Source organism: Dipodomys merriami, unplaced genomic scaffold (genome assembly GCF_024711535.1).
Source record: "Dipodomys merriami isolate MVZ:Mamm:240054 unplaced genomic scaffold, mDipMer1.0.p SCAF_6, whole genome shotgun sequence".
NCBI lineage: Eukaryota > Metazoa > Chordata > Mammalia > Rodentia > Heteromyidae > Dipodomys > Dipodomys merriami.
This window is the reverse complement of record NW_027206179.1, coordinates 57,589,878-57,609,709: the sequence shown is the minus strand read 5'-3', so window position 1 is coordinate 57,609,709 and position 19,832 is coordinate 57,589,878. Positions and strand designations below refer to the sequence as shown.

Below are 19,832 nucleotides of genomic sequence, written 5' to 3'. Positions count from 1 at the left end.
CCCAGGCAGCCAATAGGGGATGACGAGCCCACACTCCTAGAAAGCTCCTGATACCTGGGGGGAGATGTGGACTCCACTCCCTTGGAAGTATAAGAGGCCTTTTGCATTAACCAGAAGTCTCAGAGGAGTCTACCCTAGTACCAGCCTCTAGATTCACAGCTAGATCTCTGCCTGGACACGGTCTGGGGCTCTGGCTTCATCACAGGGGGTTATGAGCATGTTCTTCTCTTGCTACAAAGGAAGACACTCAACCTTATGTTCGTCCACCTGTTCTGTGCTGGAGCTACTGATCTATACTGAACTTTTACTCCTCACACATTAGTTCTGCAAGTTATGAAGACAGAATAGAGGGGCTTTTGGCTTATCAGAGCATGGAACTCTTCTCTCTCTAGCTCGCTTGTTTCTCATGTATAGCTATTCACAGGAGAGGAGATGGATGGGTGGATAGAGAGGGACAGACAGACAGACAGACAGACACAAAAATTTCCACCACACTTGCTTACTCAGCCACCTCCCTTTTCCCCAAGGATCAATAGTTATATGTCTTCCCAACTAAGCACCTCCACCATTTAGGCATTTTTTAGAATTTGGCCCTGCTACTGCTTCATTAGTTGGCCTTTTTCAGTTTCCTTTGCTGGCTGCCTTTCTTTTCCTGGGATTGAAGTGTTGTTGAAGTGTCCTGGGGTTCATTGCTAGATCCCTTGTCCTCTCTGTAAAAGCAAAGCCACGGTGATCCCATCCAGACCCATGGAGTTCAAGAGCATTCACCTGTGGGTAGTTCACATTTACCTTTCCAGCACCAACCTCTCTCCCCAGAGTCGGGCATCTAACAACTGTTTACTCATCTTCATTTCAGTGTGTGACAGACATCTCAAAGCTCGGAACTCAGGGCCTTGAGCTTGTTAGACAGGTGCTATGCCACGTGAGCCATTCTCCCCAGTCCATGTGCTTTTTAGTTTATTTTTTTTTTCAAGTAGGACCTTATGCTTTTGCCTGGGATGGCCTCAAATGATGTTTCTCCTGCTTCCATTTCCAGAATAGCTGGGGTTACAGGCATATACCATCACACCTGGCCCCCCGACGTGAGCTGTTAATAGTACCTGCAAGCCAGACCCACCTGATTCTTCTCTTCGTTGAAGGTGACTAATTTCATCTTTCTAACTTTCTTTTCCTCACACCTGCATCCAATCTGCCTTTCTGCTTGGGATCCTTCCCTTCTGGCTGCTCTTGCATTGCTCTGCTGGTGGGAGCGACCGCCACCTCTCCTGGTCTCCTTTCCACCTTCACTGCTTCCCATCTTTCTGTACACAGCAGCCAATGTGGTCCTCTAAAACACAAGCCAGGCCAAGAAACTCCATGGCTCATGTTCCTGTAGAGCCGTCAGGGGGCGTAGGAAGGTGGCTCTGATCACATGATCCCCCTCCTTAGGCCTCCACCCCCCACTCGTTTTCTTGTTGCTCCAAAGTGCCAGGCATCTCTTGCCATAAGGCTTTCCAGATTGGTCTTTTCTCAGCCTCTACTGTTCTTCTTCCAGAGAGTTCCATGACTGACTCCATCGTCTCCCTCAACTCTGCTGACAGGCACCGCTCCCTCCGAGCCTCCTCTAGTCCCAGCACTCCAGCTCAACATAATCTCATTCCTCCTGACCTTTTGTCAAGGGTGTTGTTTACAGCTTGTCGACCAGCATTTCCATTTCACGAGGGCAGGGATTTGTGGGTAATCACTGTGGATGCCAGTGCCTGCAGCAGCTCCTGGCTTGGTGCATGACAGGTTCTGCTTCAATATTTGTTGAGTGAGTGATCACTACCAGGAAAAATCAGAGCTTAAAGACACCTTTAGATGATCTGGTTCATCTCCTCCCAATTATCATCTGGAGTTCAGTCATCTGTAGTATTTAAACTAATCACTTAGAGTTATTTATATTTTTAATGAAATTATGGCTAGGGACACAGCTAAGTAGAGTGCTTGTCTAGCACAGATAAAAGGCCTGGGTTGGATTCCCATCACCACAAAAATTTTTTTAAATCTTGGGGTTGGAGGCATGGCTCAGCTGGTAGAGCGCTAGCCAGTGAATGAAAGTTTCAAGCATTGAGTTCAAGTCCCAGTCTTGGACCACAATAAGAAAAAAGAAAGAAAATTTTAAAATTACTTCATATTTGTAAGATTATGAAATTTTTTCCTATTTTCTATGAACTATATATATAGCATTATAAATTTAAATGGTGCATATCTGAAGAATACATCTAGTTGATCTCAGGTAAATCCTATTTCTATGTGAGCTTGTGTTACAGTGAAGTGACTACCTATGCAATGTAGCTATTTCAGCCACATTTTAAAACAGGGATCTGGAGAAAGTAACTAAAATTCCAGTGATTATTCATTAATGGCAACTTCCCGCCCTCTGCTGGCTGGAAGCAGCATTGCATCTGAAAGGGTTCCAGGGACATAATTGCTTTCCAATGCAAAATACGATTAAAACATTGAATGACTAGAGCTGCTTTGTCATTGTAAAAGAGAAATGGTTGCAAGAAGCCATCTTAAAAACTACATGCAATGATTCTCTTCAAAATAATTACTAAAATCATAACTTACATATAACAAGGATAGGAAAGTAAGACAACCATTTGTCACAGTAACTTGGGGGTGGGGGGATAGGAGAGTTCTGGGGCTTTAATTCAGGGCTGAGCCACTGTCCCTGAGCTTTTTGGTTCAAGCATAGCACCCCACCACTTGGGCCACTTCTCCACTTCCAGGTTTTTTTTGGGGGGGTGGGGGTTAATTGTTAATTGGAGATAAGAATCTCTCAAACTTTCCTGCCCAGGCTGATTTCAAATTGCAATCCTTAGATCTTAATCTCCTGAGCAGCTAAGATTACCCGCATGAGCTGCCACTGGTGTCCTGCTCATTTGTCATAGTAACATTTAAAGGGCTGATAAAAATAGTAAAATTGATTTGGAAGGTTAGGATGGAGCTCAGTGGTAAGGCATTTTCCTAGCATGTGTGAAGCCAATATAATACAATATTATTCCAATTCCAATACATTAATAATAATAATAATTAGGCTAGCTGTAGTGGCTCAAGCCTGGGATCCCAGCTACTTAGGAGACAGAGGTCAGAAGAATCATAGCCTAGGAAGATGGTAGGAAAAATCTATTTCAACTAATGAGTAGCATGTACTCATCTCAGCTATGTGGAAAGTATAAACAGAACTCTTCTTGAGATTCTATCTCAAAAATTACTAAGGCAAAAAGCCCTAAGTGTGGTTCAAGCAATAGCATGCCTACCTAGCAAGCAGGAAGCCCTGAGTCCAAATTCCAGTACTTCAACACGCACGTCCGTGTGCGTGCGCGCGCACGCGCACGCACACACACACACACACATACACACACACACAACCTTTTGGTAAGCCTCCTTTCTTAGATGGTGCATGACACTGTACATAGTTTGATAAACACATTCCTTTTTTTGGGGGGGGGCGGTCGTGGGGCCTGAACTCTGGGCCTGGGCGCTGTCCCTCAGCTCTTCAGCTCAAGGCTAGCGCTCTACCACTTGAGCCACAGCACCACTTCCGGCTTTTTTCTTTTTGCTTATGTGGTGCTGAGGAATCAAACCCAGGACCTCGAGCATGCAAGGCAAGCGTTCTACCACTGAGCCACCTTCCCAGCCCCAAACACACTCCTATTTTGAAACTTGACAACTTTCAAGTATTTGGCATAAGTTGAAGCCTTTAAATTGAATGGGCAAACCTAGTTGCTTTTCCTTTCCACTCATTTCCTTACCCTTAATACTATTTAACTAGAAATACCTATAACAAGAATATACATTATTTTCTCAATCACCTCAATTAATCACCTCCATGGTTCTACCCCAATTGGGTAGAACCACTGTCAGCATTTAATTTATATTGTCTTGTATTACAACCAGTTCCCTTTTGTATCTAAACTATACATTTATCTTCTCAGTTTGCCATTTGCTTGGATGTTTCTTTTTTCTTTTTCTTTCTTTCTTTTTGGCACTGGAGTTTGGACTCAGGGATTTACATTTGCTAGGTAAACATTATCACTTGAGCTATGCCTCAGTTTATTTTGAGATAGGATCTTGCCTTTTGATAGGTCACCTTGAACCATAATCCTCCTTCCCTCTGGAGCAGCAATGACAGCTCAGGCCTCAACTTTCAGCTTTTTCAAATGTTAAGATGAGCCCTTGCTAACCTATGTACTCAGATAATCCTGGAACATAATCTCTGTCTTACATAGCTGGCATGGATAGTAGGTGTATGCAGGTGTATCCAGCTATTGGATGAAATGTGCTCTTTTGAACTTTTTGCCTGGGCTGGCCTTGAACCATGATCATCCCCATCTTAGCATCTCAACTAGATAGAATGTCAAGCATGAGCCACCAGCACCCATCCTTAATGTTTTCTAAGAGTGAGACAAGGATCTGATTTAATGCAGGCAAATTTACTAAATTCATACCTATATTTCCTGGGTGACAATAGTGTTTGGCAATTTAAGGAATAGAGAAATCTCCCAGAATTTAATCCTATAAAATTATTATTATTATTGTGATTTTCCTTTCTGTATTTAAAAAAATACAGTGCTCACACCTGCAATCCTAGCTACACAGGAGGCTGCCATCTGAGGATCACAGTTTGAAGCCAGCACAGGCAGGAAAGTCCATGAAACTCTTATCTCCAATAAACCGCCAGAAAACTGGAAGTAGCACTGTAGCTCAAGTGGTAGAGCACTAGCCTAGAGCTGAAGAGCTGAGGGATAGCGCCCAGGCCCAGTTCAAGCCCCACAAACGACCAAAAAAAAAAAAAAAGCGAAACAAACCTGATAGCTACTTTTACTTGGTTTTCTTCCAAAAGTAAGAATTCTCACACAAGCCAGGAACTAGTGGCTCATGCCTGTAATGATAGCTTCTTAGGAGGAAGAGATATGAAGATTACAGTATAAAACCAGCCCTGGCAGAAAAGTCCAGGAAACTCTTACCTCCAGTTAACTACCAAAAAGCTGAAAGTGGAGCTGTGGCTTAATTGGTGGAGCACCAACCCTGAGTGAAAAAGCTAAGGGATAGTGCTCAGGCTCTGAGTTCAAGCCCCAGCACTGGCAAAAACATACAAAATTTTCACACGTAATTGCTAAGCAAGGCAGTTTGTGTTCATTGAGGAATGCCGACACACTGCTAATAGGATTGATTTTTAAAAAAAAATGTCATCTGCTTGAATTAGCCATATAACTACCACATCAACCAAGAGCGTCTTTGTCTTTTGTTGTGTTTTTCATTTACTGCCTTATGATCTGAAAGCAAGTGTGCCTTCCTTACCTTAACAAAACTCATCCGGATGGTGCACATCTTAGTTAACTCATAAACGACTTCAAAGCCGTGATGAACGGACTGGGCGAGCAATTGTGCAAAGAGTTGGTTGTTGAAGACCTTGAGGCTGCACCCACTGGGGATCTTGCACACCGTGGCTGGGTGGAAGCCATGCTGATAGTTGCAATTCCGGCTCTGCACGAAGATGCTGCTGTCACTCACGCACTCGGCATACACCTCTCCCCCAACGTAGTACAAGTGCACACCTGCGAATGCAAAAACATCAGCCTTCCTGCAGACACCGCTCCCTTCTCAGGACTCTTCCCACCTCCAGAGCTGTCAATCACCCATCAGAGGTGTGTGAACTGTGTGGGCCAAATCCCATTCTCTTCCATTATATTCTTAGGGTTGTCCATGAATCCATTCAAAAATGTTGCCAACAGCCCAGTGCTTATAGCTCATGCTTATAATCCTAGCTACTCAGGAGGCTGAGACCTGTGAGTCAGAGGTTCAGAGCCAGCCCTGGCAGGTAAATCCATAAGATTCCTTATCTTCAAAGAAGCAGCAGAAAAGAAAAAAAAGCCAGAAATGGAGGTGGCTCAAGTAGCAGAGTAACAATCATGACTGAAAAAAAGCTGAGCTCTTGCTTATGGCATTGAGTTCATATCTCAGTATAAAAGCCTTCCCTAGCTGGCAAAATTGGTTAACTAGTTGTAGAAAACTAAAGCTAGATCCTTCTATATCACCCTGCACCAGAATCAACTCCAAATGGATCAAAGACCTCGTAGTCAAAGCAAACACTCTGAAAACATTACAGGATAGAATAGGAGAAACCCTAGGTTTCCTTGGCACAGGCCAAAATTTTTGTAATAGAGACCCAGAAACACAACAAATCAAAGAAATGCTGGACAAATTGGATTGCATGAAATTGCAGAGCTTCTGCATGGCAAAGGACATAGCTAGCAAGATCAATAGAAAGCCCACAGATTTGGAGAAGATCTTCACTAGCCATACAACAGACAAGGGTCTCATATCTAAAATATACCTGGAACTCAAAAAATTAAATCCCCCAACAACAAATCCTCAAAGAAACAACTGCCCAATAAATAAGTGGGCTAAAGACTTAAAGAGAAACTTCTCTGAAGAGGAAAGGAGGATGGCCAATAGAAACATGAAGAAATGCTCAACCTCTCTAGCCATAAAAGAAATGCAAATCTTGTGGGGCGCTGGTGGCTCACACCTGTAATCCTAGCTACTCAGGAGGCTGAGATCTTAGGATTGCGGTTCAAAGCCAGCCCAGGCAGGAAAGACCATGAGACTCCTATCTCCAATAAACCACCAGAAAACCAGAAGTGGTGCTGTAGCTCAAGTGGTAGAGTGCTCGCCTTGAGCTGAAGAGCTGAGGGATAGCACCCAGGCCCAGAGTTCAAGCCCCATGACCAACAAAAAAAAAAAAAGCAATGCAAATCAAAACAACATTGAGATATCACCTCACCCCAGTTAGAATGGCTATAATCAAGAAATATAACAACAGATGCTGGAGGGGAGGTAGACAGAAGGGAACTTTACTGCATTGTTGGTGGGAGTGTAAACTTATTCAACCACTTTGGAAAGCAGTATGGAGGTTCCTCAAAAGACTCCACATAGAGCTCCCCTATGACCCAGCAATCCCACTTTTGGGCATTTACCCAAATGATCACAAACAAGACCACACTAAAGCTACCAGCGCAACTATGTTTATTACAGCATTATTTACCATAGCTAAGATATAGAACCAACCCAGATGCCCCTCAGTAGATGAATGGATCGAGAAAATGTGGTAGATATACACAATGGAATTCTATGCCTCCATCAGAAAGAATGATACCGCCCCATTTGTTAGGAAATGGAAAGACTTGAAAAAATTATATTAAGTAAAGTAAGCCAGGCCCAAAGAAACATAGGTCCTATGGTTTCCCTTATTTGCAATATCTAGTATATGTCTGAGTCAAGCAGAAAAGGTCAGATAAGATGATGTTAGGGAAATGAACCCTAAGATTTGTATTCAAATGTTTTTTTTTCTTTCATGTGATTGTTTCTAACACATTTATAAGATTATTTCTTTGTTGTTTTGTATGTTCCCTCCCCCATGGTATACCCCTGCTTTAACTGTATTTGATGTCGGTATAATTTGTGGAGGGGAAGGGAAAAAACAAATCGTTTAAATAGGGATACAGGTGGACCCATTGCAACAATGAGATGTACAAGCTGTTATGTCGAAACATGAACTTTACAACTTTGGTGGGGGGGAGGGGAGGGGAGAAGAATGGGTAGGGATGGGAAGGGGAAACAAAGGAGGAAGCAACAATGCTTGATAAGAAATGTACTCATTATCTTGCCCATGTAATTGTAACCCCTCTGTATGGTATTTTCACAATTTAAAAAAAAAGCCTTCCCTAAGCCTTGCACTGGTGGCTCAGGCCAGTAATCCTAGCTACTTTGGAGGTTCAAAGCCAGTCCAGGTAGGAAAGAGTGCATATGACTCTTATCTCCAATTAAGCAACCAAAAAGCCAGAAGTGAAGCTGTGGCTCAAGTGGTAGGGCACTTCTCTGCATCCTTCCAATTTTAGTATATGTACTGCCGAAGCAATCACTTGAATGCTCTTAAGGTGAAGATTAAAAAAACTTTTCAAGAATAAAGTGTAGCTTTAAGCAACAAAGTTCAGGGACCACGGCCAGGACCTGAGTTCAAGCCGAAGACTGGCATCAAAAAAAGAGAAAGAAATGCTGCCCATATACAATCCTTCCCCAGAACCATTCAGTAGGTTTTCATCTATCATTCTTCCCATTGCTCTCTACCACACAGGCACTATCCCAAATAAGGTTTCCTAATATTAGAAGCAAAATTAGTATATTGTACAAAAAAATATACAATCCATCATGTACATATACAAACAAAATTTTGTTAATGTCATGAAAATGTTACTTCAGGGCATTGACTAAGCCCACTCCCACAATAAGTGAAGTTTCAACTTTATGTTGTTAACAATTGTAAATATTTCTATTCTTTTTAAACTCTATAGTAAAAGCGCTGTATAGCGGGATTACAGTTACATAAGTCAGGTAATGAGTATATTTCTTTTTGGACAGTGTTAAATATTTCTCTTCATAGATGCTTCAAAGAGCCAGATGTGGTAGTACATGACTGTAATCCCAACACTCTGAGAGGCAAAGGAATGAAAAACATTCTAGGCTGGGTGCTGGTGGCTCACACTGTAATCCTAGCTACTCAGGAGGCTGAGATCTAAGGAGGCTGGCCCAGGCAGGAAAACCTGTGAGCTTCTTATCTCTAATAAACTACCCAAAAGCTGGAAATAGAGTTGTGGCTCAAGTGGTAAAAATAAAAAATAATAAAGCTCAGAGACAGTGCCTGAGTTCAAGCCCCAGGCCTGACATACAACATTAGAGGAATAAGTCAAAACAGAATAAACACATATAAATAGTAAATACTTCAAAGAGATCTATTTAAGAGGCATATCATCCACTATTAGAATTTAAGTCATATTTTTTTACTTGGCTCAGTAGTAGTACATGGGCTCAGATAGTCATAGAAAACCACCCAAGTAAATGTAGTTTCTATCATTTTACCTGAACATTTCTGAGATCAACATTCAAAAGGATGCTGAAGAATCCCACTCTCATGCTTTTCTTCCAAGTTTAATTCACTGATTCCTTCTCTCCCAATGTGTAGGTTTGAGATGCAACATAAATTTAGAGCTAAGGGCTGGGTCAGATAAAATGAAGATGTTCAAGTTTTAATAGGGAAAAAAATTCTCTAGCACTAGATGTCAACATGATTATAAATGTAACTAACTGTAGTTAGGAAGTGTTTGTGGAAATGATCCAGAATATATGTCATAATGTATTTTGAATTTTTTTTGTTTGTTTAAAAAACTTGTGTCTTTATTTTTTCTTTTTTTAGCTTTTAATATATATTTCTTATTGTAAAGATACTGTACAGAGGACTTATAGTTAAATGAGTAGGGTAATAAGTGTATTTCCTATAGAGCATCGTTTACCCCTCCTTTGTTTTTCCCTACCATCCCTTCCTCCCTACCTCTCCAACTCCTCCCCTCCCCCCCCCCCCCCCCCGCCACTATACATAGTGTCTTACATTTCACTGTTACAAGGGGTCAACCTGTATCCCTATTTAAGCATTTTCTTTTTTCTCTTCCCCTCCCCAAATCAGAAAAATGTATATACAAAAAAATAGGGAAAGCTTCACGAATTTGCATGTCATCCTTGCGCAGGGGCCGTGCTAATCTTCTCTGCATCCTTCCAATTTTAGTAAATGTACTGCCGAAGCAATCACTTGAATGCTCTTAAGGTGAAGATTAAAAAAACTTTTCAAGAATAAAGTGTATAGAGCCCCTGAGGTTCTTAGACCCCAGTTACATGATCATGAATTCAGTAAGTATTATAGATACAGCTGTGCCTCTTAATAAGAGGAAACTTTGAATTATATGGAATTTTATATGACTATCTCCTGCCGTATAGTTCCCATTACCTCTCCCCCTTCTTTTCCCTTAAAAGTTATTTTACCTATACCAAAAATAGAGAGAAAAGCCAGGTGGGGATGACACAGCTGTAATTCTAGACTCAGGAAGCTGAGATCTGAGGACCAGGGTTTGAGTGCCAGCTGGGACAGACAGATGCTGGAGACTCTTATCTCCAATTAAAAGCCAGATTTAACACATGGCTGGAGTGCCAGCCATGAGTAAAAAGGACATGCAAGAACATGAGGCCCCAAGTTCAAGTCTCAGTAATGGCACACACAGAAAAATACAGAAAAGTCAGAGCAGGAAAAGTAGTAGAAATGAATGGATTTTCAGTATCATGTACCTTCCATCTACATGATACTGAGAAATGGTCCCAGACTTCCTAACAGTGCTGCAGAGCTCAGGGTTTTCAGGACAAGTCTACCCTTGCTGCCTGCTTCCAACTAGCAGGCTTTCCTTTCCCTTTTCCTTCTCAGCTCCTTTATTTGCCTCCCTGAATAGTCTTTGGACTGCTATCCATGACCCAGGCAGTAGTAGCCAAGAAGATGGCCCTGATTGGCCATTACACAGTTACCTGGCCAGACCAGTTCCAGACCAGGTGGGCACTGTGTACCTGGAGGTGGGGAGATGCTCCCTCAGGGATAGTGATGGCATTTTAAAAGAGGAAAGAGGGGGATGGCTCAGGGTTTAGCAGGTATTTGAATTGAATGACCTTCAAATATATCATCCTCTTGGAACCTATCACATGTAATAGCTAAGATTTTTGTTAGCTGACCCCTGGTCTTTATTTACATGGTGGTTTTTCAATCCTGTTAGTCTTGTCTGCAACCACCACACAAGTTGGCTGAGTGACAAAGTAGAGGAGAGCCTAGCAGGGAAGGAATAGTAGGCTGCATCCTGAAAGAGAAGAGAGAGCAGAGCAATGGGATGAAATTAGGGAACCAGTTCTGAACACTAAGTGAAGACAGAAGCCAGACCCTGGTCTTGAATCTTTGATTCAAGATCACCAAAGAGCAGACCAGTTCTCCAACTTCAGCATGCAGGAGAGTCACGTGGACACTCTTTCAAACAGATAACTGTAGGTGCTGAGAGAGGAAGGCAACTTGCACTTGTACCAAGCTCCCCCATGAAGTTGATACCAGCTGTGTTGCAGACCAGGCCCTGAACCTGGACCACTGGACGGCCTGGATTGTTAAGCATGGGACACTGGCTATTTTCAGAGAGGAATGCATAGAATCCATTGTGCCACTCCATTCATGAACACTACTGGATAGCCTTCTGTGTGTTTAAATCCCCATCGGGATTTCACCCCCATTGAAAGTCTGTATTACATGTGACACTGTTTTAAAACAGTTCAGAGAAAAATGAAAGTGCGCAGATGGTACTGTAGTCTTCATTGTATTAGTTCTCTATGAAGGTGGCATCAAATCTGTTCTCCTTGTCATAAAATAGGCGATTAACATACTAATTAGAATTGAGAAGCTTTAGATAAAACAGTGTACAACAAAGCTTTGTTTATAATCCAGTAGCTTGTTCCAACTCCCGGCTAACAAGGATAAATTCTTCCAAAGAAAGTATCACCTGAGGCAAGAGAAGTAGCTCGGTGGTAGAATTACTAATACTCAAGGCCTTGAGTTTGATTCCCAGCACAATTAAGATTATACACCTGTAGTAACCGCATTTAGGATGCTAAGATAGGAGAATCATGAATCTAAGCTTTTCACTTGTGTGTGATTACCACCAAGTATTCGTGAGACTCAAAAAGTGGGGGACTGGCAACTAACCACCACTGACTCATGGTGCTAAAAGAAACTCAGGGACAATGCCCAAGCTCTGAGTTCAAACCCCGGGGCTGGCACAACAACAACCCTGCCGGGTGTTGGTAGCTCACGCCTGTAATCCTAGCTACTCAGGAAGATGAGCTTTGAGAGTTGAGGGTCAAAGCCAGGCAGGAAAGTCTATGAGATTCTTATCTCCAAAAAAGTCTGAAGTGGAGCTGTGGCTCAAGTGGTTAGCCTTGAACAAAAAAGCTCAAGAACAGTGTCTGGGCCCTGAGTTCAAGCCCCAAGACCAGCACCAAAGCAAAAAAAAAAAAATCCATGTACAGTTAAATATATTCTCAAAAGGGGTTGGCAAAGGGATACAAGGTCTAGTATTTGGTTTAAAATATTCTAAATGCTGAAATAAGGATACAGGATCACCCACTGTAACAATGAGATGTGCAAGACAGTACATTGAAAATGAACTTTACAGGCTGGGAAGGTGGCTCAGTGGTAAAAGCGCTTGCCTTGCATGCATGAGGCCCTGGGTTCAATTCCTCAGCACCACATAAACAAGAAAAGAAAAAAGCCGGAAGTAGCTCTGTGGCTCAAGTGGTAGAGCGCTAGCCTTGAGCTGAAGGGCTGAGGGACAGCGCCCAGGCCCAGAATTCAGGCCCCATGACTGGACCTCCTCCCCCCCAAAAATGAACTTTATAACTTTTGGGGGGGGGGAGTTGGGAGTGGAGGAAAGGGATGGTAGGGGAAAAACAAAGGAGGGGGTAACAATGCTCGATAGGAAATGGACTCATTACCTTGCTCATGTAACTGTAACCCCTCTGTACAGTATCTTTACAATAAAAAATATAAGGAAAAAATAAAATATTCTAGCAAAGTATCATGGAAAACAGAGGAAAAAGGATGGTAGCCAATGACAATCGATGCCTGAGTGGAGACTCACTCAATGCACTATTGTTCCTTCTACTTTGTGTACAACTTGGAATTTTCTACAATAGTATACTATCTATCTATCTATCTATCTATCTATCTATCTATCTATCTATCTATCTATCTATCTATCTATCTATCTATCCATCCATCATCTATCATCTGTCTGTCTGTCTGTCTTCCATATATGGACTGGGCCTACAATTTTGCACTTCGGGACATCAGGGTGTGGCCTACCTTCCCACCTTTGTAAAATTATGACACTGCATTCCCAGCAGATGGCAGTGCAGGTTTTTTGTTGTTTTTGTTTGTTTGTTGGGGAAGAGTAGATTTTCCTATTTCACACAAGTTACCTCTGGATTGCAGCAACACTGGTCCCTAAAAATCTATGTTTGAAGAACAAGTCCCTGAACAATGATGAACAAGCAGGTTTAGGCAAAGTGTACAATCACACAATCAGCCTCTGTTGAGGCAGGGCAGGGCTGTGCTGTGCGTACAGCTAGCTCAGCCTTACAACTCCAGCTCTCCTGGCCCTTTTCAGAAAACAGAAAATAAACCAGCCCCAGCCCCAAATCCACAGAAATACCCAGTCCTGGGAACTTGAACTTAGGGCCTGGGCACTGTCCCTGAGCTTTGGGGGGGAGAGGAGGTTTGTTTGTTTGTTGTGGGTTTTGTTTTGTTTTTTTTTTTTTTTTTGGCTAGCATGCTTCCACTTGAGCCACAAAAGATCCAGTTCCCACTTCCTAGTAGCTAATTGGAGATAAGGGTCTCATGGACTTTCCTGCCCAGGCTGGCTTTGTACTGAGATCCTCAGATCTCAGCCTCCTGAGTAGTTAGTATCACAGGTGTGAGCCACTGGCACCTGGCTTTAAAAACTGGGATTGTACTCTACAGATTTTTAACTTTCATTTAGTCATTTATTATATACATTTTTTTCTCAGGATATGAAATATTATGCAATATCACTTTTAGTGGCTGGAATATTTATGATATCCTAAGTTGAAATATTTTTGAGGATTTGCTCTTCCAAAAATGAGGATCCTCATACATCTTAAAATGGAAGGAGTATCTTGAGGAAAGGAAATAAATATTGGGGAAAGGAAATGATAGGACTGGGAAGGGAAGATCCTCTTCCAAGGGGCTGACAGGGGGTGGGTGGGAGATGGGAAGGGATGGGAAGGGGAAACTAAGGAGGAAGCTACAATGCTTGATAAGAAATGTACTCATTACCTTGCCCATGTAATTGTAACCCCTCTGTACAGTATTTTCACAATAAAAAAAAAAGAAAGGAAGAATTGCTAGAATTCTGCAGTGCATGTGACAAAGGAAAACAAGTGAATTCCAGTGTTTTAGAAAATATGACCATTATTTGCAGGATGGTCTCCGTTCAACTCAGTGAGTTCAATGGGCAGACTTAATGCTTTGGGGAACCATCTTAACCTGCCTACTTTATCTCCCACAAAATGAAGAATAGAAATCAGGCAGGACAAAGACAACCAATACATCTGCAGAAGAGAAATGAGCTTGTCTTCATGAAGTATCCCTTTATACCAAGAACCCAGCACAGGCTCATTCACGTGGTTTAATGATAACTAGGGGTGTAACTCTGGGGCAGAATGCTTCCCTAGCATGTGCAAAACCCAAGGTTAAAACAAACAAACAAAAACCCAGAAGGTTAACTGAGCCAAATGAAGTTACCTTGGAAGCCACAGGTGCTCAGAAATACCTTACTACTGATCAGAAATTATACTAAGACACACATTTCTAAGCAACACAACCCTAACCTCAAGGCCTGTGCTTCTTCGTCAACTCAAAGCCATGATTTGACTAAGTATTTGGAAATTCAAGTTATGTTCAAAACAAAGACACAAAGCACTGTTTTTCTGTTGTTGGTGTTGTTTGTGTTGAGTTTGTTTTGCTTCTGTTATGGGACTTGACCTCAGCCTCCTGCTAGACTTGATTCACTGCATATAATTTGCTAATTCATTTGACACAGTGTCTTGTGGACCTTCTGCCCAGGCTGCTGGCTTCAAATTTCTATCCTTCAAGTTTCAGCCTCCTTAAGATTACAAGCATAGGTCACAGGTGTCTAGCCTTGAATTACTTTGTGTGTGTGTGTGTGTATGTGTGTGTGTGAGTGTGTGTGTGTGTGTGTGTGTGTGTGTGTGGTAGGAGTGAGTTAGTAGCCTATATAGATAGCCCCAGAGATCATAAAATATCACAAAGTGGGTTTGAGTCCCTCCACCTAAAAATTAATGATATTCATTCGAGCCTCGGGTAGAAATAAATTGTAAGACAAAGGATGTTTAACTTATCTACCCAGGGAAGTGGAGATGTGGCTCAAGTGAATGGAAGAGTTAAGGGACTACACCTACTCCCTGAGTTCAAGCTCAAACACAATACAACACAAACATACAACACACAAAACAAACACTATGGGTAAGTGTATGCCAGGAAACTTGACTAAGTCACCCATCTAGGTAGCTATCATCATCATCATCATCATCATCATCATCATCTTCATCATCATCGTCATCATCTTTGTCATTTTCATTTAGAATGTCATGGCTGTGAGTTCAAGTGCTCTGCTTGGTTCTCAGGAAGAATGAGGATAGAACCCATGTTAGATTTCAGTGTTCTAATCTCTCAGAGGTGCTTCCTCTGGTATTTACGAGGCTGCCTTAGGTAGCTTAGTGCTGGCTTATTAGTAGCCATTTGAAACCTAGTGCTAGCAAGGTCAGAATATTGTTGTTCAATTCCTTTGGCGGCAGTTAACTATTGCAAGCTTTATGCCAGCCACAGCGCCTCACAGTGGCATGCAAGGGCAGAAACCATGCGAGTGTCCATGCTTTTGCCACTCCCTTTAGGAGAGCCAACCTGGCTAACATCAAGTAACAAGGTCACACACAAAGTAGCCTAAACGTTTCTGAAGGGAGAATGTGTCTGTAGACGGCGTCTACCTCTGCTCACCCTACAGTCTATTCTCAAGACAGCAGCCAAGGAGGCTCTTGAAAGTGTATAATCAGATTGTAGGACCGTTTTTAGCATATGTCTATTCTTCCCATTTCACAGAGAGGAGACCAAAGCCCTTCATGTGTCCTCACGGCTCCCGACGGCTGCTCCAGCCCTCTTGCCCCACACACCTTGTTCCCCACACCTGTCCAGGCAGGCTCAGAAGTGTTGCATTTCTCCCTTCCCTTTGCTTGGAAACCTTTCCTCCCAGATGTCTTCATTTCCTGCTCATTTCCTGGTTTGTTCTGCACTCAAAGTCACTTTCTGAGGAAGACCTTCACTGCGATCCTACTTTACAGTAGGATAGCATCCTCCCTCCCCATTCTTTCCCTTGCTTGATTGTTCCCTTACATCTTACTTGTCTTCCTTTTCTGCTGCTCATAATTCACAAGGGCAGAAGGTTTTGTCCTGTGGACTCTGTCCTATCCCTTATGTCCGGTTTGGCTGAGAACAGGGGCTATCCAAATTTCCTAAATTCATCTCTCTATGAATTACCTCCACAGAGCAAGTTCACATCATTGCTAACCCAGGAGTGCATTGTGCAGCCAGCGTAATCGGGCAGGGTCCCAGAAAGCCATGCTGCGCAGACTCGGACAGCTCACACCAGCACCTGAGAGGTACGCTCACGATCCCACAGGCCTTCACTTGACAGGGTTCAAGCCAACACTTTTCCCTGCCATGCTAATTTCGGAAGCATCTCACAGCTTTTCTAGAGACAAAACAACAACTTAAGTTTTATATTAAAGGCAATTACTTCACAGGCTTCTGAGACCACCGTGAGAACTCATAAGTCATCCCGGAGAGCTCATCGGTCCTGGTGCCTCCTCACATGCTCTGTTAATGTTGTGGGATAGTTCTCAGTCAGCAACACAGACAAAGACCGACTGGTAGCAGCAACACCTTAAACTAGCTACTTGCGAGAAGAAGGGTAATCATTGTTGAATTCTGTCATTGGATGGACTAGCACCAAAAGTCTGCTTTGCAGACCAACCTGCATGGATCTCAGCAAACAGCTCCACGTATGTGTTATGTATTAATAAGTTGTCACCAGATTTTGCTGGAGAGTCTCACAAAAATCATTTGAAAGTAAAGCCATACTTGAGAAACTTGTTTCAGTTAAGGGAAGGACAGGGATGGGGATATAGCTCCATGATAAAGCACTTGCCCAGCATGGACAAGGTCCTGAATTTGATCTCCACCACTGAGAAAGAAAGGAGGGAATGGAAGGGAAGAGGGGGGAGGAAGAAGAGGAGGAAAGGGAGGACTAATGGGAGAAAGGTATTATTTCCTTAGTGGAATGACTGTATTTCCCACTTTGGGGGGAAAAATCACATTACAGATTGAGTTTCTCATCTGTCCTCCCTGTCAGAAAATCCAGAACAAAACTACAACCTCAGTCACAATGCTGACCCATGGATGACTTAGTCAGCCCTTGGCATCATGGGGGATCAATCCCAGGATCCGCCTCATATAAGGGAGAGATACTCAAGTCTCATATAAAATATCATAGTGCCCCATTAACTAACACACTTTAAATTATCTCTAAGTGACTTACATAGAATGCCTATTGCAGTTTAAATAATTGTTTTGCTGTATTGTTTAAGGAACAATGAGTACTTGTTCAATACAGACATAATTCTCTCTAATTTTTTTTTGTGGGGTTTGAACTCTGGACCTGGGTGCTATCCCTCAGTTCTTCAGCTCAAGGCAAGTGCTCTATCACTTGAGCCACAGCAGCATTTCTGGTTTTCTGATGGTTAATTGAAATAAGAGTCTCACGAACTTTCCTGCCCAGGCTGGCTTTCAGCTGCAATTCTCAGGTCTGAACCTTCCGAGTAGCTAGGATTATAGGCATGAGCCACCAGTGCCTGTGTCTAAATGTTTTTGATCTGAGGTGGGTTGGATCTACAAATATAAAACTCACAGATACACAAAGATTATTTCATTGGATTTTTCTTTCCTCTCCCAACTCTCCCTCCCCAATTTTTTGTTGTTGGCACTGGAGCTTGACCTCAGGGCCTGGGTATTGCCCCTTAGCTGTTTTTGTTCAAGGCTAGCATTCTACCACTGCTTGCAGCTTTTTGCTAGTTAATTAAAGGAAAGAGTCTCATGGACTTTAATGCCTAGGCTGGCTTCATACCATAGTTCCTGAGTAACTAGAGTTATAGGTTTGAGCAATGAGCACCCAGCTCTCAACTCCCCAGTTTCTGATTTTCTATTTTTCATTTATCATTTCATTGAAAATATTTCTTATAAAGTACCTCAAAACCACTATAGAGGAGCAAATGTAAATAAACATATAATCACTGTCTTCAAGAGTCAACATCAAGCTGGGCACCGGTGACTCACGGCTGTAATCCTAGCTACTCAGGAGGCTGAGATCTGAGGATCATGGTTCAAAGCCAGCCTGGACAGTAAAGTCCATGAGACTCTTATCTCCAATAAACCCCTCAGAAAACCGGAAGTAGTGCTGTGTCTCAAGTCGTAGAGCGCTCGCCTTGAGCTAAAGAGCTAGGGACAGCAGGCAGGCCCAGAGTTCAAACCCCATGACCAACAACAACAACAACAAAAAGAGTCAACATCAAGGGCTGGGAATGTAGTTTGATGGTAGAGTGCTTGCCTACCATGCATGAAGTCCTTGGTATGATTCCTTAGTACCACAGGAAAATAGAAAAAGCTGGAAGTGCCAATGTGGCTTAAGTGGTAGAGTACTAGCCTTGAGCAAAAGAAGCTCAGGGACAGTGCCCAGGCCCTAAGTTCAAGCCCCAGGACTGGTTAAAAAAAAAGAGTCAACATCCAGAAATGAACTCAGTCTGTTCCTGATGATGGCTTGGAGGTTGCTATAATAGGAGACCATTAGAAAACATCACTAAGTAAGATAGTGAAAACACACACACACACACACACACACACACACACACACACACACACACACACACACACACACCTAGAAACCTCAAAGAAAACGCTCCCTGCTACCTTACTGGATGGGAGAAAGAAAAGATCAAACACTAACAGTGCTGTGACTCTTAAGTGGTCTCATGCAGAAGCATCAACAATGAACAGAAAACATCGACAGGAAAGGAAGAATTTAAAGGCCCTCAGCCCACTTCATATCCACCTGGGTTGTGATACCTTCGTTCCCAGGGTAAGATGCACTTCAAATGGATCACCTATGAGACAGCAGTGAGGGCTGAGCCCCAGCAGCTATCCTAGCAACTACCTGGACTCAGAAGGCTTCCCATCATCTACCAGTTGTCCCAATGGAAGTCAGGCATTGTTTGTAACCACTTAACCTGATAACAATAATTACCTGTCACAATTCCTCTTGATCAGAGAAATGCTAGCTAGCATTTTTTGGGAAATTCAAAATTAATATGTAATGTTTCCATTGAATAATCTCATCCTGTTCTCAAATGCATCATCTAATTTTGTCTTCACAGAAGCCATTCTGTGCCACCCCCAAAGACGGCCTGCTGGCTCCAGAGGCAAAGACAAGGACCGAGAAAGTCCCTGTGACCTCTCCAAGCATGACACCCACTGCCCCACAGCGTTCCAGCGGAGGGTCTGTCCACAAGGCTCCATGGCTGATCTCTTGTTCCACATCTCAGCTCAGAACACTGCACAGAGATATGCCATATTCACTCTTACCCTTTCCTATGTGTCGCCTGGTATTTTCTATGGTTGAGTTTCTATTCACATTCGAAAGAAGTCCAAGACAGAATCTGCTCCTGTTATTTGAAGGGTCAGTGAATCCATCTATGAGCACGCTTCGGGAGGAAGCCTGAAATGTCTCCCCAACGCGGTTGTTCAGTTCATAGTAGGCGACTGAGCACCAGTGCTGGGGCTCCTCATAACAAACCGGCCGGAAGTCTGAAAGAAAGAGCAAGGTGAACAGCATTACACTCACACCCGGACTCCATCAAGAAATGGAAGTGAATGCTTGAACTAGAAAGGTGGCTGTAAGCCCCACATGCTGCTTTCCAGTCTTTTGTTTCAATTGGCACAGACTAAACCAAAGCAAGACTTTAATGGCAGTCCTGGAAGATCTGGTGTTTGTTTGATGGCAGGCATGCTGCCTGAGATTACAACAAACAATTTTATACTTAAAGTGAAGGGATCCCTTCCCCCAATTCCCAGTGCTCATTCCTGAGTACGATGAGGTTCACTATCTCTCCCTATGTCACCTAAAATACATTACTTTCTATCAGGTAATTTGAATACATGCACCTCCACCACTCAACAAGTGGTAAGAGCC

At 42.8% G+C, this 19,832-nt stretch overlaps 1 protein-coding gene and 1 non-coding gene across 3 annotated transcripts in view; both read right to left on the bottom strand.

The window, feature by feature from the left end:
* Smad9 (SMAD family member 9) overlaps positions 1 to 19,832 on the bottom strand; it is a 67,587-nt gene that overhangs the window by 7,083 nt on the left and 40,672 nt on the right. For both annotated transcript variants that reach the window (XM_070002949.1, XM_070002950.1), the window contains exons 4-5: positions 19,226 to 19,447; positions 5,329 to 5,585 (exon numbers count right to left, since the gene is read on the bottom strand). In XM_070002949.1, the coding sequence (XP_069859050.1) occupies positions 5,329 to 5,585; positions 19,226 to 19,447 (479 nt within the window). The remainder of the gene's footprint in view (positions 1 to 5,328; positions 5,586 to 19,225; positions 19,448 to 19,832) is intronic.
* LOC138814408 (U6 spliceosomal RNA) lies at positions 9,564 to 9,670 on the bottom strand. The gene has a single exon (XR_011367987.1). It is a non-coding gene; the product is annotated as a U6 spliceosomal RNA (small nuclear RNA).